At 48.7% G+C, this 25,168-nt stretch overlaps 2 protein-coding genes and 1 long non-coding RNA gene across 3 annotated transcripts in view; 2 read left to right on the plus strand and 1 right to left on the minus strand.

The window, feature by feature from the left end:
* Positions 1 to 4,634, plus strand: part of CHUK (component of inhibitor of nuclear factor kappa B kinase complex) — a 77,818-nt gene extending 73,184 nt beyond the window's left edge. Inside the window, exons 20-21 of the mRNA XM_039480937.1 lie at positions 661 to 760; positions 2,735 to 4,634. Coding sequence (XP_039336871.1) covers positions 661 to 760; positions 2,735 to 2,761 — 127 coding nt within the window. The 3' untranslated portion in view covers positions 2,762 to 4,634. The remainder of the gene's footprint in view (positions 1 to 660; positions 761 to 2,734) is intronic.
* A 5-nt stretch (positions 4,635 to 4,639) lies between these two features.
* Positions 4,640 to 13,852, minus strand: LOC120368656. The gene is made up of 4 exons (XR_005582716.1): positions 13,593 to 13,852; positions 10,465 to 10,581; positions 7,925 to 8,336; positions 4,640 to 7,045 (listed from the first exon to the last, which is right to left on the minus strand). It is a non-coding gene; the product is annotated as an uncharacterized LOC120368656 (long non-coding RNA).
* The window catches only part of LOC120368654 (erlin-1-like), a 57,723-nt gene continuing 46,085 nt past the window's right edge, over positions 13,531 to 25,168 (plus strand). Inside the window, 1 exon segment of the mRNA XM_039480938.1 lies at positions 13,531 to 13,703. The gene's annotated coding sequence lies outside the window, so the exon portion shown is untranslated.

The following is a 25,168-nucleotide window of genomic DNA, read 5'->3' on the forward strand; positions in this document are numbered from 1 at the left end:
CACCCCTCTAAGAGTACTGATAGACAAAGGTCTTTGGCCTGCAGGGTGCACACATGCCTACCTGGAATACACGTCTGCATCACATCTTGAAGAACCACAGTTACAGTAAGTAACCATTTCTACATCATCCAGCATTAATGACCTGAGGGTCATCAATTTTTACAAGATGCTTTTTGGATAAATATTATGACAGCACTGCTAAGATGCAGAGAGTTTGGCAGGCCTGGTAACCATTGTATTTACTGAACAGTGAGTCATTTGCCATTGTGGGGCTCTTAAGGTCATACTTGGTTACTCAGAATTTTAGAAATTGGCTGCTTCAGATTAGATCCCAGGTAATTCATGGCATTTCTGTTCATCTTTTGAGGTCTCCAGTATTATGGCACCTCTCTGGAACTCTGCCCTGTCCTGAGTGAATGCAGGACATTATTGTTCAGTGAACCATTCCTAACTTAATATTTGCCCTGTGGATGGTGGCTGGAAGCCCTCTCTGTCACTCCCTTGGCATCAGCAGAGTGGCATGCCAAATACAGTTGCCGAGTAACTTTTAGAATTGCAGATAAACTGCTGTAATTTTATTTCCTCCTCTCTCTGTTCTGCTCCTTCCGGAGGAGTGGGTCAGTCGTAGTTTAAACCTGCCCCCTTATGCCTTTTTTATAGGGAAGTTTTTGCCCGTGTGATAGAAGAGAATCTGAACTATCTGGACCGCTTTAGCACTATCATTCAAGAGGCGAAACAGGAGCAGAACAGCAGCATGATGGTAAGTCTCTTTCTATGATTCAAAGGCTTGATTTTTCAAAGATTCATTGGCTTCAGTTGGAAGCTTTTGCTTACTGAGCACTTCTTAAAATATATCTCTGGTCCTTTGTGACAAGTCAGGCTATTGCTGTCAGATATGCGTGCAGTGTCCTGGGGTGTTGCTCAAAAAGGATAGCAGGAGGACTGACAAAACAATCAGCTAAGGAATCCTATTCCTGGCTCCGGAAATGTGCAAGGTAGATGTGGCAAACAGGGGATAGTGGTGGGAGCATTCAGGGGATAGTGGCAAACGGGATAGTGGTGGGAGCATTCTCTCTCAGGATCTTGTTATAGAATAGAAAGAACTTTCTCCTGTTCCTGAGCCCTGTCCCCCCTTTGACTTGACAAGAGCAGGAGGGGCAGTAGGAATGGGCTTAAGGTTCAGAGGGAGTGGGGAGTAGGAGGAACAAGTGGTGTGACTGGACAAGTATGATGTCTATCTGGGACCTTGTGTCTGAGCAGAAGGATATTTCACCGTTCTCTAAATAATGAGAAACTGGAATTCATAAGTCATTGGGCTAGGCAGAAACTATGGGCCAGCTAGTTCTTCTCCTCCTGTCCTTCCCCTTGAGCAGGCAAGGCCCTTACCTGTTTGAACCCATCTCTAATGGATGAAATGAAGCTGTTCCCATGAGCACTCAGTATGGTGTCCAGACTAATGATGATGATCTCCTGTGTCAGATGCCACGCTCTCTCCTGGCAGCTTGTTCTGTTGCAAGCTGCTTATGCAGTTACATTTATCTAAATGTCCCTGCTGTGACCTTGGGATTAAGATTTCACTTATCTCCTCCCACTGTGATGTTAAGCTACTCTCCTAGCTGGAATGTTAGCTGTTCCCTTCAATACACCTTTCCCTGAGGATGATTTCCTATGAAGCCACGCTAAAACCTACATATACAACATGCTTCCACTCCTCACCAGCCACTTGAAAACATGTTAAGAGGATCACTGCTCTGACTCCTGTAACCTTTGTGGCAGTTGTGTAAGAAACCAGTAAAGAATTTTCCCAACCCAGGAGCAGCATATGAGCGGCACAATCTGCCCTTTGCGGACACCGCAAACCCTGGAGTAGGATGGGATAGGGAGGTAGAGTAGCCAAAGTGAGCACTGGATTCTTGAACAGCTATGGGCAGCCCTAGGGAGGTTACTGTAAGTTAGAGCAGCTCCCAGGGCAGAGCCCAGTTGCCCAGAATGTGAAGGGTGAAATGTTATTTAAAGCCTCCTTAGCCTCCTCTCTTGGGATGCACCTTTCATGGGCACAGCACAGAATCTAGCCTTTAGGGTTTAATGTTTGGTTTTGATGACCCTGTGTTGCTTACTACTTCTCACTTTTTCTGCTAATTTACAAACCAGCTGCTTATGAATAGCTGAGACACTTTATCAGGTATTGCTGCTGAGACCTCCATCAAGGTCCAATTAGTGCCAGCTAATGTGGTAGGTTTGTGACAGTAGGGACTGAGCTGACACCATTTACTCATGTCATGTGGTTACCCAATAGCCTTCAGACAGTAAGGACTTCTGGTCCCTGCAGATCTGTGTCAGATGAAACCAGTAGCTTAGAGGGCAAAGGTTAACTGTCTGCCAGTATACTGAGTTTCAGTAGCTCACAATCCCTGGCACCAAAAATTCCTCATTTCTGGTTTTCTCATCAGTTCCTCCCCAATGCTGAGAATAGATTCACGGTAACTTCTTTTCAGGCTCTTGATTCAGAAAGTAGTTGCTGTTTGTGAACTGTCAGAAGCCTTTGAAATACCTTGATTAGTTGTTTGTTACCAGCAGGTCTTGGGTAGTTAAAACACTGCCCACTTCAATCTTATAATTCCAAGACTGCCATCGGTGAGTGGTTTTGGACAATGCAGGCTCCCAGGCAGATGGTCGTTGATTTGAAAATTGATAAACCGACTGAACTCTAGTTGCTCTTTTGCTTCTTTTTTAGAGTCTTGATTGGAGTTGGCTGAAATAATTAAGGAAGACAAGCGGGCATTGTTGTCATCCCCAGCATGTCCATGTGCTCAAGGTTGGCTGACAGTCTGCGATGAGATGAAACAGCCCAGTATCAATGTTATGGTGTTGATTCCACACTCTGCTGATTCAGGACTGAATAATCTTCTCTCCCACTGCATCTGAATGACAGTTCTGCAAGAGGCATTTTGTGTTTTGTAGATGTTAGCGGACTTGATTATAAAGTACATGGGCAGCAACAGAGACCCTGCCTTGTATGTTTTGCTGCTAGAGGCAAATGTTTTCCAACCTGCTGCCTCATGTCAGGGCTTTTAAATACATATTGAGCTACCTAAAGAAGTAGCCTGATTTTCAGAGATGCTGAGTGATCCTGGCTCCCACTACATCCCTGAGCACTGCAGATGCTCAGCACATTTGAAAATTACACCCTTTATATTTAGAAGCTTTTTAGGCACCTGGGTTTGGTTTGAAAATGTTTGTGATGGCCAATCTTTCTAGCACTATGACCTGTCCATGCAGTCAGTGCCTGGGAGGCACGTTGCTCTGACTGATGAGCTGAGATCAGGGCACTATTTGAGATGTTCTGTCTATGGAGAACCTCTCCTGGAAGGAGGTACTGTGCCTCAGCATTTGGCGTTAATTTGTTTGGTGCTAGAGCAGCTGAGAGCTCTAGGGGAAGCAAAGGGGGCAGGTACCAGGGCGGTGTTCTCCTCATTTCTTCTGAGTAGGGAGAAGGCAGGGAGTATCTTCTAGGTGCAGACAGATCTTTGCTTTAAGTGGACAAGATGCACAGTACAGGCTACAGCAGTATCTGCAGTGTCCTGCTGGGGTGCTGGGCTACTGTACCCTCTTCTCCTGGGGCAGGCATCTCACATTCAGAATCCGTGTAACATTTTGTATTCTGTTGCAAAATGACATATTACTTATGTTATCTTGCACCCCAACCCCCCACAATCCCAACCATCTGAGCCTTGGTCTGGGGAATGCAATTTCTGATGGATGAAAGAAAAACACTACAGCCATGGCTTTCCAGCTGTGCTGTGCATTCTTGTCCACTGAGAAGCAGTTTTGACAGATGTTTCTTACTGATCAGGAAATGCTCCCCAATTCCAAACAGACAGAATTTTATATCCACTGGCTACTTAAAATATTTAAGAATTCTATTTGTTAATTTGTGATAAATATTATATTATGTAGAACCAATTTGTGATTCTTATTCTGTTCCAGATTTGTGCCATTTTAAAGATGCTACCCTCAAATGGTCTGACTTGCCAATGTTCTGTTTGGGCAGGATGCAGGAGGGGAAAGGTAACAGGCTACCTGGACTTCAGTTTATGGGCAAGATTTTCAAAAATGGCTAGTGATTTTGGATGTGCAACCCAACCTCTTTAACCAGAGGGCAGGTGCTCAGCACTTTCTGAAAATCACACCCTTTTATGATGTCTTAAGTTGGGCACTCGAAAGCATTAGCTGTTTTTGAAAATCTTGATCCATGCTTGTCTCTCTCCATTACTCTCCACATAAGGCTGAATTACTCTAAAACCAAAACATTTCAAAACCAGGTAGCTATGAAGCAACAAGTTTGCATCACCTACCAAATCCAAGTACTGAATAGCAAGAAATAAAAAGTGAAGGAAATTATAAATTTCATATCACCCACAAAATAACCAGCAATACATATACTAAGTGGGCCTCTGTTCCCTTGCCTCCTTGTGCAGTCATTTACATCTGTGCAAAGTGGGTGTACGAGTGACCAAGGAAAGAAAGCAACGGAGAATTGAGCCCACTAGTAAACAAAGTACAAAAAGACATATTTCATCTCAAAACAGCAAACTGATTTCTGATCAATTAGATTAAAATATATTTTAATTTGAGCACTTGTCTAAATTTCTTCTGTGTCTATATACCTCTTCATGCGTGAGATCAGAACATTTTTGCCAGCACTGTTCATTGGTTTCATCCGTTCCCAGTGTAGCCTCAAGCCTCTACCCCACTTAGAGTTATACAAAGGGATGGCATGACCAAAGGACCCTCAGTTCCTTTCACCACTTCTGGCTGTTAGAGCCAACTGGCAGTGTTACATCTTGTCCACTCACACATTACTTTATCTGTAAATAGTTTAGTTAGTGGTAGGTAGGATATATTGTAGTTTAGTTTATTTGGTAGGTTTTTAGTTTAATAGTGTGTTTTGGTTTTGCTTTTTCCCCGGTAGGGAACCTTCCTCATGTCTTCTCAGAATTTCCCAGGTTTTAAATATTTGTGTCATGTGGGACTGTTAAGCCTCTTAATGACACTCACTCTAATTGTCTTTACTCCCTGCATGAGGGAGATGTTATGGAAAAAATTAAGGATTGTAAGTCCTTATCCAAAGAGCTGCTAGATCCAGAGAAAATAGGCTTAAAACTTTATCTGTTAGAGAAATCAGTGAAGCTTGGCGCAGACCTTGAAGGGAGCACAGGACAATTATCAGCTAAAAGTGTCTCTGCTGTGGCTTCAGGGGGGCTTAGTTACCTAGACAGTAGTGAACACAGTTCCCAGAAGGACTTTAGGGGTCAGTCCCCTATTAAAACTGCTGAAAAAGGAAGAGGGAGAAGGTCCCTCAATTCTTGTTCTTCAAAGAGATCTGCTCCAAAAATGAACTCCAATCTCTCCAGGTTTCATGAAGAGTGTGCCCCGAAGATCTTGAAAGTGCTGGTGTCTGATTCTCAGGCAGTGAGAAAAGGGCTTTCCTCAGCAACGACAGTGCTCTCCTTGGCGCCTCCTCTTTTGTCTCTGGCGCAGTTAGCTCCAAGACCGGAGTACTTGGGGCTGGCTTACTCAGTGCAGTACTTTTGGGTGCTGAGATTGCAGACACTGGAGTCCATGGCTCTGAAAGTTTCAGTGTTGGTGTTTCAGAAGCCGTTGCCCTTGGAACCAACTGTATCTCAGACCTCGGTACCAGTTCTGCTCTTGGCACAGCAGAAAGGAGTGGCTGACATGCACAGCACCAAGGGAGCCACTTCAGGATCTTTGGGCGTGAAACCTGGGACTCCTGTAGGATCAGACACTCCACAGGGAGATGAAGCAGCACTGTCTGTTGGCCTTTTCTGAGAGGGAGGATGCTTCACCTTCATACCAAGGTTGCCATGCTATGATCCATATATATTGGGGAGGCAGATGAGGATTAAAGGCAAACAAAAGCAGGTTAAGCCCAATTGCATACCTGGTACCCAGCCTTCTGGCCATGTTCTTTAGATCCATATGGTCAAAGCTCTTGGCCTTATATGCCCCCTTGTAACTATCCACACTCCACCAGATACTTTTTGGCATCTTCTTGCAGAAACAGATCTTGTTCATCTCAGGAACCATTTGTGCTCCAGCATCAGCAAATACTTCAGCAGGTCAGGGCCCCTGCTTCCTCCCCACCTTTGCTTCTCATTGAGGACATTGCTCAGCATCAGACTGTTGATGTTATTCCAGTACGTACATTGAATGATTCAGCTTTACCATCTCAGACTTCACCTCCTGATGATTACAAATTGTACCAGGAATTATTCAGCGAATGGCAAAGGTACCTGAAGTCCTGACTCAGACTGTCCAAGATAAGGGACATAAATTGTTGGACATTTCAAATACATTCCTGCCTGAGACTCCTTTTGCTCATAAACAAGGGCGTTTTAGAACCAGTGCAGTTACTGTGGCAGACCCCAGCAACTTCTGAAAGGTCCAAAAAAGGTAACAGGTCCCTTTGGTTGGGTTTGACTATTTCTACTGTCATCTTGATCTAGGGTCTCTAGACCGATCAAAACCCTTAAAAAGTATCCCTAAGAATAAAGAACCAAAGAAGCTGGATCTCCTGGGCATGAAAAGTCATTTGCCCTCGAGCGTACAGCTTCATTAGCAAATTATCGGGCTCTTCTTTCTCACTGACTATTTTCATGGGATAAGACTGAGGAGTTTCTGGATAAATGTCCACCATACTTTAGAAAGGACTTTAAATCTCTCATCTCAAGTCAGTTAATGGCTAAGCCCTCTGTACAAGTTACAATTGGTGCTGCTGATACAGCATCAAGTTCTTTGAGTGCTGGTGTCTCTATGGGTACACAGTGGCTCCATGCACTTGAGACTGGAAGATTATTGCAAGAAGTGTCCATTGGTCCACGTCTGCACTTTTCTACTCCTTGTGCCCCAGACGAGAGGTATAAGGGGTGGTGTGGACCGTCCACCTCTCCATTTCCTTTCTACCACTGTGTGGTCTGAGACAAAACCCTCCAGTGTCCATGAAATTGATCATTCGACTTCATTTCTGTAAGTATTGTAAAAAATAACATTTTGTTAATAGCAGTTTATAGAGTTAGTTTAGCTAGGTAGATTTTGAGGACTCCCCTGTCTGGGGCTGCTGCTGTCCTGGTGAAGGATTCAGATTATGCCCAGGATTCCAGGCTTCAAGAATGGCTTCTCCTGCCCCCGATCCTTGCTGGTCAGTGATGACCATCAAAGGTGTCTGTACTTCTTTAGAGAAGCTCATATCTCTGCTAAGTGGAATATCTGCCATTCCTTTCCCAGTTGAGCCCAGTAAGCTCAGAAATTCAGACTTAAGAAACATCTCATGGAATATGCTGTGAGGGCCCAGCCTAATCTGCCAATGTACATGAGGGGTCTGCCTGGCCCAGCTCCATTATCTCTAAGACAGGGGCGAGCAAAGATAGAGCTTAAGGAATCCTTTTCCCAAGCTCACCATGAGGGTAGAAAGCCTCTCAAAAGCCTAAAGAGAAATCCCACTCCAGAACAACCTCCTAAGATGAGGGCTGTTTCCCCTGCACCTTCACGAACGAGTGACTCTTTGTGCTTGGTTCCAAGAGGCTTAAGAGCACATACGAGTTATGATACCATCCCACTGGCTCCAAATAGCATAAGTACCTGCATGTTGGCAGAGGCACGAGCCAAGGCTCGGATAACCGTCGGTACTGGCAAAGGACACTCAAGAACCCCATGTACCACTGGTACCAATGTGAGCGCTTAAGGTAACACCAGCTCCCCAGGGAGAAGACTCTTCAATCCCCTGATTACAGCTTCACTCCAGGGGATATCGTTGTTGTTCTGGACCCAGGATCTCCCCTTTTATTGGACCTGGTCTTTACAAGGGAGATTTTTACACTGGCAGTCCACAAACACTACTCCTTACTGGACTCATGGATCATCCTTTCAAATCTTTGGGTTCTTGTTCCCTGTTGTCTTCATGGACAAATATAGCTTTCCTTATGGCTATTACGTCAGCATGTAAGGTGAGTGAGTTGTAAGCATCTTTGACAGGACTGCCATATATGATTTTCTACAAAGACAAGGTTATTCTCAGACTGCACCCTAATTTTTTTCTTAAAATGCTATCTGATTTTTCATTTAAATAAATCTGTACATTTACCAGTGTTCCTTCTGAAACCACACTCAACCAAAGGTGAAGCTGAACTACACATATTAGATGTCATATGTGCCTTGTCCTTTTATTTCACTAAAAAATCTTCTCCAGTAGGAATAGAGAGGTTATTTTACCTGTGTATTTGGCACTGGTGCGACAGCTGCAGGAAAACTCTCCACTTCTGGTGTTCACAGTTCAAGAAGGATATTAATAAATTGGAGAGAGTTCAGAGAAGAGCCATGAGAATTAATAAAGGATTAGAAAATGTGCCTGATAGTGATATTCAAGGAGCTCAATCTACTTTGCTTAACAAATAAAAGGTTAAGAGGTGACTTGATTACAGTAAGTTAATACCTACATGGGGAACATTTAATAATGTGCTCTCCAGTCTAGCAGTGAGAAGTGTAACATGACCCAATGGCTGTAAGCTGAAGCTAGTTAAACTTAGGCTGGAAATAAGGCGTAAATTTTTAACAGTGAAAGAAATTAACCATTGGAACAACTTATTGGTGGCATGGTGAATTCTCCATCATTGACAATTTTTAAATCAAGATTGGATGTTTTTTCTAAAAGATCTGCTCCAGGAATTTTTCTGGAGGAAGTTCTCTGGCCTGTGTTAGACAGGCAGTCCAATTAGATGACCACAATGGTCCCTTCTGACTTTGGAATCTGTGAATTTAGGTCATCCCCTTGGCTGTTTGCGTCTGTTGCTGAAAGATCTAAGGTTCAGGCAATTTCAACCCAGAGAATTTCTAAATGGATGTCAGGTTATATAAAGTTATGTTATGAGATGGCCAACTTACAGCTATCTGGGAACATTAGGGCATATTCAACCAGGGCCCAGGCAGCCTCATTTAGAGGTATTTGATAATTGTAGGGATACTACCTGGAGTAATGTATGTTCATAAAACATTTATTGTGGAGATGTCACATGCAGATGCTCACTTGGGTGGGGCTCTATTAAAATCCCTGTTTAATTAGACAGAGGGTACTACTGCAAATCTGTGTGGTATACTCCTTGTGACCCACCGGATGTGGATCATATCTAGACAAGCACACAAAGAAGAAAGGGAAGTTACTTACCTTTTCAGTAACTGTAGTTTTCAAGATGTTTTCTACATGTGTTCCACAACCCACCCTCCTTTCCCCACTACTACCAGACCTAATACCTTGAACTGGGTAGTGGTGAAAGATCTGAGGGTCAGTTGGTCACACCTCCCCCTTTTATAGCCTTGGGGGTGGGAGGAGACGGGATTGAGGCTATGCAGGGAGTGGGTATGACCAATGGACACCACTTGTGTTCCAATATCCAGCACGTGGAGAACATATAGACAATACATCTCAAAGAATTCTAGTTACGGACCAGGTAAGTAACCTCCCTTTGTAGTCTTGATTTTGATATCTACATTTTCTTAACAATATTTCTGACATAACATTTTTGTAATACATTTGACAATTAACAGTAAAATATTTTGTACCATGCTGTTTGTAAATCTGTTTGTGTAAGTTAATAGAGGCTAGTCTGCACTACACAGGCCCTGCTGATACAACTATATTGGCAGAGCCTTCTAGTGTAGGCACAGCATATGCCAACAGAAGGAGTTTTTCTGCCACCATCATAACACTTCTCCCTGTCTACACTATAGTATAGTTAGGTTAACACAAATCATCTTGCACTGACCTGTGTGTGCACATGTTCACATTCAATTTGTCTGCAGCTGACATAAGCGCCCTGTTACAGCAGTGCAGTAAAACCATCTCCCCAAACAGCGTAGAGCTATGGTCAACCTACTGAGGTTGACACTCTGTGGATGCAGACACTGCATGACCTGTGTTGACCCTAATAGTCCTCCTGCAGATGTCCCATAATGCCCCATTCCCTGTCACAGTGGCCACTCTAGTCACAATTGTAAACTCCATTGCCCAGTAGTCACAGAGACTTGAAACCACTCCTCCTTCCCCTTTTAAAACTTCCTGCATGTGTCATGATTTTGAAATGCCTTTCCCTGAATGCCCACCTTGGCAAGCACACCTATCAGTTCTCCATTGTGTGCAACTGCCTCACCATCTAGGCTAGCTCCAAGCACTAGACGTGCTCCTGCCTGGAGTAGACAGAAATATTGGATTTCCTGGGCCTGAGAGAAGAGGCTGTGCAAGCACAGCTGCCGAAGAGCTATAGCAACATGCAAATAGATTTGTTCCGGGGATGCAGGCAAAGGGGTACAAGGATCAGCAACAGTGCTGCGTGCACTTTGCCAGGGATGCCACAAAGCTAAGGAGTGCAACAGATTTGGTTTTGTGCCGCAGACCTGCCGCTTCTGCATGTCATACTTGCTGCAGACTGCACCAGCACCCAGCAGACCACTCTGGCTTCTGGCATGGTGGCCTCAAGCGATGCTCCCTTCATACCTGCAGAACTCCTGACCCTGATGGAGAGAGAGAAGAAAACTAGGAAGGACGTGTTCTGAGAGATGCTGTACTGGACCATGAAAAAAGGACTTGGAGGACTGATATGACCAACAGCATGGAAAGTGAAAGTTAACAAATTTGTCATTTTGCAGTTTTTGTTGTAGCTGTGTTGGTCCCAGGATACTAGCGAAACAAGGTGGGTGAGGTAGTATCTTTTTTTTTTTTTTTTGGACCAACTTCAGTTGGTGAAAAAGAAACAAGCTTTTAAGCTTACACTGAGCTCTTTTTCAGGTCAGATGTGAAGAACATTAGGTAAGCTCAAAAGTTTCTCTTTCAGCAACAGAAGTTAGTCTAATAAAAGATATTACCCTCCCCCTCCCCACCTTGTTTTTCTAGAATGGAAAAAAAATAAATCCCAGGAGTCCTATCAGGCCAAAGAGAGGAAAATGTCCTAAGCCATAATGCAGCAAATCCAAATCATGTTCACTCTGCTTGCAGCTTTCTGAACAGCTCTGTGTTTTTAAAGAAGAGTACGTCATGCACTTTTGCTGACCAGCCCACATTGGTATCTGTGAACTGTCACTTGTGAGCCACCAATGCTTGAATAAGCATAATCTGGTGATGTGCTTTGTGGCAAAGTGGTCTGTTGCCAAAAGAGGAATATGCATGCTCTGTATGGCCCCATTTCAGTTTGGGTAGTCCATTACTGGAAATCTATTCACTATACCCTGCATCTTGCCAAGTCACAGTCCTGTGTAGCAGATAACTGGCCCTACACACTTGCATGATCGTAGCCCCTCCCCCCCCCCTGGATTTTTCCAGCTCTAAAATGATTTCCACTGCTCAGCAGCAATCTGGGGTTGCAAGCTTCTAGAGTGTGATTGCCATTTATTTCTCTACTGTTAATAGAGTTCTCATTTTGGTGTCCATTTACTGGAGGGCTGGGGTGAGCTTAACATGCATCCAAGGAATGTAGCCTTTCATATCCAAAAGTTCTGTAGCCACTGCTTATCGTCCCAAACCTGCACTAGAATGTGATCCTACCAGTCACTTCTTTCTTAGGCCCAGGAGAGGCACTCTGGTGTATGCAGCTGCTCTGTGAATGCCACCAACAGCCTTGAATTGTTTTTCACGGTCTTTCAGCAAACTATCCTAGAAGTAATTGTCATATCCCCAGTTATTGTAGTACTTAGTGCAGGTCTGTAACTACAGTAGAGTCATGAGTCCTATATTTGCAATGTTCATGAGAACATGGCGGAGTTCTGCAGGCTCTATTTTTCCATCAGAGAGGGCAGATAGTGAAAATGGTCATAATTAAGATACCTTCTGTTGTTCGTTAGGCTTCATTGGCCTGTCCCCTTCCTTCCACATGTACCCTCACCCACACCACACCTTCCTTCCTCTCCTTTATTTTTGCTTATGCTTTCCCTCCTATTTGTAACTTGAGGTCTAAATTCTAAATGGTCACTTCTTCAAGCCAGAATCCAGTATATTTTAGGGGAGAGAGTCATCACTGCCTGGTTTTAAATACTTGCTTGTGCTATAGGTGAGAGATCACCATATTGGCACTTAGAAACTAAGTGTGTTTTACATTTTTATCCTGTGTGCAAGGAAAGGTAGACATTCCATTTGTAGTCATTTTCAGCTTTTTCTTGGCCCAGTTTATGCTGCCTGGGTTGCACAAAATACTTCACTGCTACCCTCACACAGTCACCGAGAGATTCCCCTGCTGTAGATGATTTTCTTTGTAGCCAGCTCTCTGGCAGAGGGGATGGGGCCAGAGAATTACCCACCTCAACCCCCTTTAGCTGGTGGCTGTAGCTGGGGTAATTTGCTGTTGTAAAAGGAGCAGCCCTTCTCTTCCACAAATAAACACTGGGGGCCAAAAATGTGGGAGAGCACTGGCTTTTCAGGTGTCATTCTACTTTTAAACAATGTTACAGAAGAATGACACAGTGACATTACCTAGCCCTGCCCCCAGCACTGAACCACTCAGTATTGCCCCTACAGCGTGACACTCGCTAGCCCCCAGCCTGAGCATCACCCCCACTGTGACATCTCTGCCCCCAGCATTGATCCTCATCTCAGGGAGATTGCCCAGACCCACCTATACAGTGCATTGTCCAGCAGTGTGATATTGCTGTGTAACACCCCCAGCATTGAGTCTCCCCCCAGCTACCCAGCCCTGCCCCCAGCAATGAGCGCTGCCTGTGGTGTGACACTACCCAGCTGCCCTGCTCCCAGCCCTGACCCCCCACCACGTGCCCTGCCCTGACCCCAGCACTGACTCATCCTTGGGTGAGGCTGCCCCATGCCACCCCAGCATTGAGCTTTGTCCCCCAACCACTGAGCCCTACTCACCAGTGTGACACTCACCAGCCCCAGTCCCTAATGCTGAGCATCACCCTCCACTGTGACACCTCTGCCCTCAGCACTGATGCTCATCCCAGCCCTGCCAACCCAACACAGTGCATCGCCCTCATAGTGTGGTGGCCCCAGCCTTGCACCTTCTCCCAATGCGGCACTGCCCAGCTCGCCCACTCGCACTGAACATTGCCCCTAGGGCGTGTGGCACTGCCAAGCTCCACCCCCCAGCACTGAGCCTTGTCCCACAGTGTGACAAGGCCCAGCACTGAGCTCCATCTCTCAGCTACCCACAGTGTGACAAGGCCCAGCGCCACCCCCAGCACTGAGCTCCACCTCTCAGCTACCCACAGTGTGACACTGCCCAGTCCCGCACTGAGCCCACCCCGCACTGTGGCACTGCCCTGCCCCCAGCATTGAGCCCCGCCCCCCAACCCCAGCACTGAGCGCTGCCCCCCAGCTGTCCAGACCAGCACCCCCCACCCCCGGCGCTGACCCTTGTCCCACAGTGTGACACGGCCAGGCCCAGCCCAGCCCCTCCCCCAGCACTGAGCCCCGCCCCCCACTGTGACACCATCCACCCCCGCGTCGGATGGAGGCGGGGGCTCCTGGTACTACGCGGATCCGTGACGACAAGTATTTTGTCCTCGCTGCCTTTCCGTACCTGAGCCCTGCTGTTCGGTGGTTGGCTGGTAGGCGGTGGAAGCGAGCGGCGTTAGCTGCGCGTGCGTGGGAGCGACGTGTCCGGCGACTCGTGAGGGGCGGCGCTGAGTAGGTACGGGGGGGCGGGCGGCAGCGAGACCCCCACACGCCTGGCCTGGGGAGCGCGCTGGCCCCACGGCTCGCCACGGGCCCGGGCCGCTGCTGGGGAGGCGGCAGAGCCCCCACCCCTCCCCCGCATGCCTGGCCGGGCAGCCGCTGCTCCGGGGCGGGGCCGGGGCTCCTCGCTGCGGCCCGGAGCGGTCCCGGCGGGCCTCTGGCGAGCCCCTGGCTGTGCCTGCGGGGCGTTGGGGGCGGCCGGGGACACGGCTCCGGAGGAGCGAGAGAGCTGCTGCGCTGGCAAGGGCCGCTCGGCAGCAGCCTGCCCCCGGGCTGGTGTTGAGAGCGGCAGGACCGTTTCTGTCCGCTTCAGAAAGCGAGCCCGAGGCGGAGCGGGCCGTGTAACGTGCTGCTGCCCCCCCCCCCCCGGTTAGTGCTGAGACCCCCGCGGCTGGACCCCGGGCCCAAGGACCCTGCGAGCGGGGAGCCTCCGAGCATAGACACCGCAATAAAACAGCTTCTTAGCATTGCAGGGTGAGAAGTACAATAGCAGTACTTGATGTTCTCCAGAGTTTTAGTAGGTCTTGTGGAGAAACTCCCAGACTCTGATTTGTAGCAGGTGGGTCGACTAAAGCAGCCATCCAGACTCCTGGCTGCTGAGGTCTGTACTTAGGAAGTGCAGCTGTGTTTTAGTTTATTCTCGCTGGGGCATTTTTAATCATGATGAAGAGTATGGTGGTGTGGTGCTGTGTGAAAAAGTGTGAGCATATTAATAGTAAGAGCTCTTTAATATCCCACAAGCTGAAGGTGAAATGTCCTGGGAGACATGTTCTAGTATGGCTGTCTATTGGTGCTTGCTGAGACAGGCAATCGTTACACCAGTTTCTTGATAGCTTCATTTGTCAGCTGTGGGTTTCTTAGGCTGACTCTTGTGAACACAGACACATTCTATCCAGTCCCTAAGCTGCTGTGGTTTTGGGCTCTCTTCCCCTGTGAATAATTTCACTGCTGCCTACAGTTCTGAGCAGCCACAGAGAGACTTACCCAGAAACTTGACAACTTTATTCTGCGGCTGCTTAGCAAAATTCTGAGCAGCAGTTGCAGAAGTCCTAATGCTGTCTTGTCTGCAGATACAGGAAGACAAGACTGTTCATTTGTTACACCTGAGTCTTTGCAGTCTCAGCCAGTAGAAATGTCACTCTTTCAAACAAAGGAAAAGCATAGATTCTGCAAAAATAGAGGACTAGCTTCTCCCCTTCCCACCCTAAAGACTAGAAGTGGGAAGCTTTTGGTTCTCTGCCATTCCTGAAGGGGCCCTTTGGTTTCTACCACTCTTCTGATTTGCACCGGGCTAGTCATCCCAGAAGCCCTCAGTCAGGAAAGGACCAGCTTTTCCCAGATTGTTCTAGGACAGGGATTTCACACTCAAATCACCGTGAGGGCCCCATGAGGACTAGTACATTGGCCTGAGGGCTGCATCACTGAAACCTTTTCATACAATGATACAAAAGCACAGTCAAAAATGAAGTTATATAGTATGCAATTAGAAGTCAGTGTATTAACATTTTTAAAACTAATGCGAAGAGGGGTTTTAATAAAATATAAACATGTGTAACTATTTCTTATGTGGTCAGTAACACTGATGATGATCTACACCAGACGTGGGCAAACTGCGGCCCACTGGCCACATCCAGCCCGCAGGACTCTCCTGCCCGGCTCCTGGGAGGCTAGCCCCCACACCCTTCTCTGCTGTTCCCCCTTCTCCACAGCCTCAGCTCACTGCACTGCTGGCACAACACTCTGAGCGACGAGGCTGTGAGCTCCTGGGGCAGCGCAGCTGCGGAGCTGCAGCCTGACCCAGTGCTCTGTGCTGCGTGGTGGTGTGGCTGCCTGTCCTGGTGCTGCGGGCGGCGCGGCTGTAGCGCTGCCAGCCACCTGTGCTCCAGGCAGCGTGGTAAGGAGGCAGGGGAGTTTGGGGTGGGGGTGTGGATAGGGAGTGGGGCGGTCAGAGGGTGGAGAGCATGGGGGTAGGGATCCCGGAGGGGCAGTCAGGAGAAGAGGGGGGTTGGATGGGGCAGTGGGGGGAAGTCAGGAGTCGGGGTTCCAGGTGCAGTCAGGGAAAAGGGGTGGTTGGATGGGGCAGAGGTCCCAGGGGCGCAGTCAGGAATGAGAGGAGGGGTTGTGGGGGGCAGTCAAGGGCAGGGGTTCCAGGTGCAGTCAGGGAGCGGGGGAGGGGTGGATGGGGCAGGAGTCGGGGGGGCTGTCAGGGGGTGAGAATGGAGGGTGGTCGGATAGGGGGGCATTGGCTGGGCCACACCTGGCCAAAAAGTTTGCCCACCCCTGATCTACACTAAGAGTCTCAACATATCTGTAATGGCAGGAACTTTTTAAAGTAACTATTCATACAAAATACGTTGCCACTTTTAACAAACATTCTTCCCAACTACTGACAGCATGTCTTGCTCCGTCTCTAAGGCGGCAGCTCCGTGTAAAGTGGAGTAGAGCATGCTTGGAGCTGTAGGCCTCTATTCAGCGAATTTACTCAGCAGTCAGCACCTGTGTTGAAGTGTCCGTGTCCCCTAGGAGAGTTGGGGATTTCTTTCCCACCCAGGTGTTGTTGAGGGTGAGAGGTGTGGGGAACAGGCTTGGCTTTTGTAAACTGGAAAATCCAAAATCCCTGTCTTTCCCCCCATCCCCCCCAAAAATACTTCTCTCTGATTCCCTTTCCCTCCCTCCCAGTGTTAAAGGAAAAGGGCTGTTGCTGCTTTCCCGGCTCCCTTCTCCACCCAGCTTTTCACACTGCATGGGATCAATGGGGATGGATTTCAATAGTGGGTGTGTGTGGCCCTCCCTTTAGGGAGGGGAGATTTGAAAAGTGGCAAAGGGTCTGGCCGAGGGTTGGTGTGAGTTGGGGTATAGCTGGAGGAGAGGATTGGGGATGCAGGAAGAGCAGGCTCAATGGCTTGGTTGGGAGCAAGGAGCTGCAAGGCTGTTTGTCAAGCTTGGGCAGTTTTACTGGGTAAACTTCAGAGAACTGGAAACGGCTCATTGAAGTGCACACATCAAACATCCCCACCCCCAAAGCGAGAGTGACTGTAAACACTGCCTTAAACAGCAGCTCCGAGAGCCAGCCTGCCTGCCCTCCTCCCCAGAGCACGTGTGTGGGAGCTGGCAGCAGCAGAGCCAGAGGTGGGTTATGTTTTGCTGATCCAGCTAACAATGTCTTCCCTGCCCAGCCTCTTCCAACCCCTTCCCCAAAGTCCCCGCCCCAACTCCGCCCCTCCCTGCCCCTATTCCAACCCCTTCCCCAAATCCCGGCCCCGCCTCTGCCTCCTCTCCTGAGTGCGCTGTGTCCCTGCTTCTCCCTCCTCCTTCCTGGAAAGTCCTAAGCACCGCCAAACAGCTGTTTGGTGGCAGGAAGTGCTGGAAAGTAGGTGGAGGAGTGGGGACGTGGAGTGCTCGGTGGGGTGAGGGGAGCTTGGCTGCTGGTGGAGTCAGCATCTATGGCAGGCCCCAGGAAATAACTCTGTGGGCCATGTGTTTGAGAATCCTGTTCTAGGAAGTGTCCCGTTTAGTCCAGCAGAAGGATGTTTAGACACCTGGGCTGGATGAGGAACTTAGAGAAAGGCTCCTTAACACTATTCTAGATAGTTCTGCACCCTGGAGCAACTGTTGGCACCAAAGGGAAAGTTAATTTCCTTGCCCTGCTAAAACCCACAAGCTGACAAACTTCATTTGGGTTCTGTGAGATGACTATTTAGAAGTGCACAGTCTTGCTGGCCTCATTGAAATTGTGTGTTTATTCTTGTCTGTTCCTGCCACCTTTCAGTAGACTAAGCAAGAGCTGAGGCTGTGCTTTCTGATCAAAGTCCTGCCCCCTGCCCAAGTAAACAAGGCTGTATCTAAGCTACCTTTGTGCCTGTTTGTGGGGAAGGGCAGATTGTGTCTAGAATATTTTTTTTACATTGGGAAAAAGTCTTAACAGTCCCCATAACTCAGGAGCTCAAGGGAGTTTTCTCTAAGTATTAAAATCCTGTTTGGGTAGAGATGACATTTGACAAATTTCACTCTAAAATGTGGAAGGTTTGGGATAGCCTAGTGTGTGAGTTCTCACCTTTTGTGCATACCCCGGCTAGTCAGTAGTTGGGTTAAGGCAGGAACTCCCTCTGCAAGATGCTTTTCCATAAGTAGCCAGTCCAAATGTTCTTACATCTTTCTCTGAAATACCTGCACTGGCTTCTCTTGGAGATAAGATACCAGACTACAAGTCATATTCCTGGGGGAATTCTGCACCAAAAAATTAAAAATTCTGCACACAATATTTTAAAACTGCAAAATTCTGCAAATTTTATATAACACTATATAATCACACCAGTTCCAGTTATTTTGGTAATTTATTTCAAAATACCTGTCAGCAACTATGCCTGCAATTCTCTACTCTTGGGGGAATTTTTTGTCGGTTTTGTTAAAGAAACCCTTATGACGAGTGGGCAAACTATGGCCCATGGGCCACATCTGGCTCATCAGAGCATTTAATCCAGCCCTCAGCGCTCACTGGGGAGTGGGGTCAGGGGCTTGCCCTGCTCCATGTGTCTTCCAGGAAGCAGTCAGCATGATCCCCCTCCAGCTCCTATATAGTACGTGGAGGGGTGGCAAGGCCGCTCTGCACGCTGCCCCATCCACAGGTGCTGCCCCTGCAGCTCCTATTTGCTGTGGTTCCTGGCCAATGGGAGCTGCAGGGGCAGTGCCTGCGGATGGAGCAGCGTGCAGATCCGCCTGGCCGCACCTTGGAGCCAGAAGGGGGACATGGTTTTGGGAGCTGCTTGCGGTAGGTGCTGCCTGGAGCCTGCACCCCTGAGCCTGCCCTGTGCCCCAGTCCCTGCCACAGCCCTGATCCCCCTTCTGCCCTCTGAACACATTGGTCCCAACCCGGAGCACCCTCCTGCACCCCAAACCTCTCATCCCTGGTCCCATCCTGGAGCCTTCACACCCCTCAGATTCCAGCTATGGGGCCTTCCCCAGCCCAGACATACTCACCTCCTACCCAGGGATCCAGAGGAGAAACACCTGATACTAGTCCCGGGCTTGCACAGAGTTTCCTGTGTGCCACCGCCTCCTTCCTTCAGGGCATGCTGGAAACTGCAGCTGCTGGGAACCCTCCAGTCCACTCCACCTTCCCCCAGCCTTGTCTTCTATTTGTGAGCTGGGCTCTGCCGGATCCAGCGGCCCCGATGGTAGCCAACATCTCTGCAGCCCATTTCTGTGGGGAAAAAAGGAAATTCTGCACACACAACATTAATTTCTGTAAAATTCTGCCTTGCGCAGTGGTGCAGAATTCCCCCAGGAGTAAAATCAGATCCAGTGTGAAAATTGCTATGTTCCTAAAGAAAAATGTGCAAGCTTAAATTTGCTGGGTGAAGAAGTGTGTGTGTGTGAGGGGGGAGTGTTTACCCTTTTTTAGCTGTTTAGAAGTGTTTAATTGCAAAATTTGGATCTTTGCTATCCATTTTTATCTGGAGAGCCAGTAGGGTTGTGGTACTGCGAAGGAAGCAATTCCTGAGCCAGCTGAGAGGAAAGGGTTTTTAGTCAGTTTATCTAAAATTTTAATTAAACTCATATTTAACTGAAATGTCTGACAAACAGTTGAGAAGGAAGATCTCTGAAGATCTGCCTTTTCTGCTTAGGGCTGAGAGGTATTTTTCCAGTTCTTTGGCTCTTTAAGGAAACACCTTTATCAAAAGCAGAAAGTGAAACCTTGTTATTTCTAAAGGTAAAACAAGCACTGCATCTGCCTTTTGCGGGGAGAGAAGAAAATATACGTAAAGTGTAAAGAAGCAAAAATGGCATAAATTAGGTGACTTACATTTTTTGCAGATCACCTTAAATTATAGGTTTGATTGAGTGTCTGCGGTAGCAAAATAAGAACAGCTTGCTGAGGACAGCTGTACACTCCTTCCTACATTCAAAGGCTTTTACTTGGCTGTTTACAGGTTTCAGAAGTTGCAGTAAACTTAATAGCCAAGTTCATTTAGTGTAGAGGCCAATATACTTGACAAACCAATTAAGTACTGAACCCTTGATTCTTCTGTCACTTTGCCACTGTAACTTCCAGTTCCCTGGAGAATAAAAAGCGGTGCTGGGAGACGCACAGATTTTTTTTTTAAATTTCCTTATTTGTTACTAATAACATCTTAGCTGACAGAATTTGAAAATATCATATTCACTGCACATGACTGCTTAGACAATAAAAATGGGCAAGTCGGTTTCTAATCTGTGCCCACACTGCATTTGGGCATGAATCTGCAATGTTCAGGCTACAAATGCTGCAGAACATGTTGTGTTCCTTTAAAAAAGCTTTTGTGAGACTAGAAGAGGGAAAAGGTTTCCATGGAAACATTTCTATTGATGGGAGGCCTTTTTAAACTAGATTTATTTTCAGAACCTAAACCTGGCCTAAGTCGATTTTTGCAGTGTCATTCTAGGCCGGGAGTCGGCAACCTATGGCACGCGTGCCAAAGACGGCATGCGAGCCGATTTTTAATGGCACACTGTGGCCTGCTGCAACTCCAGTGTGCCATTAAAAATCCTGCCGGTGCGGCAAGCCGCAGGGTCCACGCTCCCGGGCCATAGCGTCCAGCTGAGCGCAGCAAGCCGCCGGCCCCTCCCCTGCCTTCTCCCCCTTTCCCTGGAGCCATGCGTGCAGCGCTCTGGGGGCCAGGGCTGCGCGCTGCTCAACCAAAGCTCTGCTGCCATGCACAAAGCATTCTGAGGGGCGGGGCTGCGTGCGCCTGCGGGGCAGCATATTTGGCTGTGCTTGGAGCCCCATGGTAAGGGGTCCGGGGCTGGGGGAGGTTGGATATGGGGTGGGGGCAGTCAGGGGAAAGGGAGCAGGGTGGGTTGGATAGGGGTGGGATTACGAGGGGGCTGGCTAGGGGTGGGGTCTCTGGAGGGGCAGTCAGGAGCAGGGGAGGTGGATGGGGCATGGGAATCCCGGGGTCTGTTAAGGGGTGAGGGGTGGATAGGGGTCAGGGCAGTCAGGGGACAGGGAGCAAGGAGGGTCCTGGGGGGGGCAGTTAGGGTGGGTGGGGGTCTCTGGAGGGGGTGGTCAGGGGACAAGGAGCTGGGGGTTGGATGAGTCGGGAGTTCTCGGGGGGCTGTCTGGAGGCAGGGGTGTGGAGAGGAGTTGGGGCAGGCAGGGAGCGAGGGGAGGGGGTTGTATGGGTCGGGAGTTCTGGGAGTCCTGTTAGGGGGTGGGGAGTGGTTGGATAGGCATGGGAGTCCGGGGGGGTCTGTCTGGGAGCGGGGGTGTGGATAAGAGTCAGGGCAGTCAGGGGACGTAGGGGGTAACGTCCTAGGGGGGCAGTCAGGGGACAAGGAGCAGGGAGGCTTGGATAGGGTCCTGGGGGGCCGTTAAGGGCAGGGGTCCCAGGAGGGGATAGTCAGGGGACAAGGAATGTGGGGGTTGGAGCTTCTGAGGGGGGCCAGCCCTCTGCCCTGAGTCCTGCCCCCCCCCCCCACACCCAGCCCTCTGCCCTGAGCCCTGCCCCCCCACACACACCCCAGGCCCCTGCCCTGAGCCCTGTACCTTCCTGTTACGCACCCAGCCCTCTATTGACTCCTTCACCCCCCCATGACTCCAGCCCTGATTCTGGCAACCCCACACATACCCAGCCCCCGCCTGACACTTGCACTCCCCTCACATGCCCCCAGCCCTCTGCCCTGACTCTTGCACCCCCACTTCTGCAGCCCCCATCCCATGCACCCCACACATCCCCACCCTGAGCACCAAATGGGAGCTCCTGCTCCCCCCACACTCCCACCTGTACCCCGCACACCAAATGGGAGCAGCCCAGGTAAGTGCCCCCACACCCAAACCTCCTGCCTCAACCCCCTCCCTCATTCTAGCTCCTGGCCAGACCCTTCATCCCCAGCCCTGTTCTCAGTGCACTCCCACCCTCAGCTCAGTGCAGAGAGAGGAAGAGAATGGGCTAGAATCAGGGAGAAGGTAGGTACCCACTGTATGTGGGCAGGGCCGGGACCCCAGACCAGCAGCGGGGTGAGCGGGTCCGGCAGCCGGGATCCCGGCTGGCAGGAGCCGGCCAATGGAACCCCTGAGCAGCAGTGCCCACTGCTGGTTTGGGTTCCCGACCGCCAGCCCCGCATAGCCTGCTGCCAGTCTGGGGTTCTGGCTGCTGGACCCTTCCCAGCTGGGGTCCCAGCTGCAGGCCCTGCTCAGCCTGCTGCCAGCCTAGGTGAAGAGAATCCCAGACCAGCAGTGGGCTGAGCGGGCCGGTGGCGTAAGATCAACATTTTAATTTAACTTTAAATGAAGCTTAAACATTTTGAAAACCTTGTTTATTTTACAATACAACACTAGTTTAGTTATATAATATATAGACTTGTAGAGAGAGACCTTCTAAAAAACATTAAATTGTATTACTGGTACGTGAAACCTTAAATTAGAGTGAATAAATGAAGACTCGGCACACTACTTCAGAAAGGTTGCCGACCCCTGTTCTAGGCCCATCTACCCAACAAGTTCAGCCATATCACATGGAACCACTTAACATACAGTTGTGTCCCCAGTCATGGTTAGAGTATGACTTTGGTGTTGAAACAGGACCTTAAAAGGATACAGTCAACAGTGGTTCCTATGGCTGAGATGTTCCTTTAGGTAGCCGGGTGTTTCTGTGGAGGAGTTTTGAAGGCAGGACCCATTGATGTGACTCATTTAAATTGAGCCAGTGCAGGAGCCAGGCTCCGGAGTGATGTCCTTCTGAGTGTTTGTGTTGCTAAGAAGGTGAGCTGTTGCAGTTTGAATCAGTTGGAGCCTTATGTCGGTGAATTCATTTCTAGATATATTGCTGCGGTAATCTAGTTGAAAGGTCACAAATGCTCAGGTTACTTGTGGCTGGGCCTGAGTCTGACAAGCTGAGACAAGCGTAGATGGAAGAGGATCTTTCCGCAGCCAGAGATTTATGATGGGTCCAGGATTATGTCTATAGACTTAACTATCTGAGGAGAGGTAATATGCTGGTACAAAGTTCTTTGAAGCAATTTACTCCACCAGTATTGCCTCCATCCAAACCAGGTTTAGTTTCATCATCGTCTCTTCATCTGGCACTACTGTTTCCTTCAGTATTTGGATAGCTGGATATTATCCAGGTATTGCTGAGTCCATAAGGCCCTATGATTTTACCTAATGGCTCCGTGCAATCCATCTATCAATAGTATGGATCCCTATGGTACTCCATAAGTGTGGGCTCTGAAGATGAAAGACAGTTTCCCATCATGACTCTTGTGCTTTGGTCTAAAAGGAAGATTTGGAATGTTTTTTTTTTTTTTTTTGGTGTGCTGTTGCACACCTCTGCTGTGTCTCTGAGATAGGACAGCTGCATTCTATGACTGACAGTATGCAAGGCCTTACAGATCCAGCAGTCAGAGTATGGCTATACACCAAAATCCAGTGATAAGAAGCAGTCATCAGCATGTCCGCAGCATCAGCTCTGTCGTGCCCTGGCCTGAAGCTTTATTGGGAGAGATCCAGGATATTGGCAGTGGAGTGGGAGACAGCTCTTTACTCAGAAATGGGAGGTTGGACACTGAGCATTGGATAATGAGATTAGTTGCGTGGGATAATAGTTTCTTAAGTACTGGTTGCATTTGGAATCCTTTCTGAGGGATAGTAGAATTTGCTCCCCATAAAAGATTAGGTTGTCACATGATCTCCTGCAGAGCTTCTGGGACTTCCTTTTGGGCCAGTTTGAGAGGAAGGATATTGCGTTATTAGGCCTGTGTTTTGTGACTGTTTCCTGACACTAATTACTCAAAACTTTAATGTGGATTGAGCACATAGTTAGGGGTCTTATCTACACAACAAAATGCAGACGTGCTTTAGCCATGTTGGGTCACAAGTGTCTCCTTTGATGTGCCTGCCTGTATTTCTAGCACAAATGGGAAGCCACTTTTGTGTCCTTATTTTTATTTTTATTTTTTTTTGCAGCTGTTTATGCCACTGAAACTCAAGAACAAGTTTGTTCTGCCACCTTCCTCACTTAAATATACCCCAGGGAATATATTAAGCTTTTAACAGATTATTAATACCAGAAGCGATTCATGATAATCTAGTCTGACCTCCTGAATAATGCAATTCATGGAGCCTAGTGACTCCTGTATCTTAGGCCTTGTCTACACTGGCAAGTTTCTGCACAGTAAAGCAGCTTTCTGCGGTGTAATTCCTGAGGTGTACATGCTGCCAAGCTACTTAGTGCGCAGAAATCTCACAGTTGCAGTGCTGTAAAAAAACCACTCCGATGAGAGGCGTACAGCTTACTGCACTGGTGCTACAGCACTGCGGTGCCAGTGTAGACACCCTGGTTGATTACAGCATTGCAGTTGACCTCCAGAAGGTGTCTCACAATGCCTGCTCTTGCCTCTCTGGTCATCGGTTTGAACTCTACTGCCCTGCCATCAGGTGACCAACTGTGAGCCCCACCCCTTGAATTCCTTGGAATTTTGTAAGTCCCCTTCCTGTTTGCTTGGTGACGCGTGCAGTGGTCTCTTGGAGCAATGCCGAGCTTCTGGACCTCATCAGCATTTGGGGAAAGGAGGCTGTCCAGTCCCAGCTGTGCTCCAGCTGTAGGAATTATACCCCCTACGGGCAGATTTCATGATGCGTGACAGAAGGGGCCATGACCGGGACACACTGCAGTGCAGAGTCAAAGTGAAAGAGCTTCGGATCCCCTACCACAAGGTGCATGAGGCAAACCGCTGCTCCAGTGCTGTGCCCATGAGCTCCTGGTTCTACGAAGAGCTGGACGCAATACTCGGTGGCGACCCCACCTCTGCTGCGAAGGCCACAGTGGATACTTTGGTGGCTCACGTGCCAGTCAAGAGTGGACCGAGCCAGGAGGAGGAAATCTTGGACGAGGATGCGGAGGGGGACCCAGAGGCAGAGCTTGACTCGGAGGTCAGAGCTCCATGCAGCCAGGAACTCTTTTCTACCCTGGAGGAGGCTAGCCAGTCACAGCTGTCAGAGCCTGGCGAAGCGCAAACAGGAGCGGAGGCCCCTGGTAAGTGGCTTTGATTTTGGGAATCGCTGAAGCGAGTTGTTGGAGGCAGGAGTGTTGCAGAAAGCAGGCTTGTGTCTGTATGATGCACGCACCACCATATGCACGTACCACCATATGCCTAGTCTGAGCAGCAGAACAGGGTGTTGATTGACTCCCTCACTTCAGGGGAATCTGCCTCACAGATCTCCAGGAAACTCTGATGGAGATACTGGGAAATCTGCTGCTGCAGGTTCTTTGGCAGAGTTGGTTTGTTTCTTGCCTGTCACTGAGGGGGAGCGACCATTGCTGCGCACAGGCGAGCTGCATAAGGGCCAGGGCGGAAGCTGCAGTCTTGGATAAGACCCTCCCTTGATTCCCTGCTGCTCCTCAGCAGCGAGATATCTTCTATACTGAACACAGCCTGTGGAAA

The sequence above is a fragment of the Mauremys reevesii genome, linkage group 7, assembly GCF_016161935.1.
Source record: "Mauremys reevesii isolate NIE-2019 linkage group 7, ASM1616193v1, whole genome shotgun sequence".
Classification (NCBI taxonomy): Eukaryota; Metazoa; Chordata; order Testudines; family Geoemydidae; genus Mauremys; species Mauremys reevesii.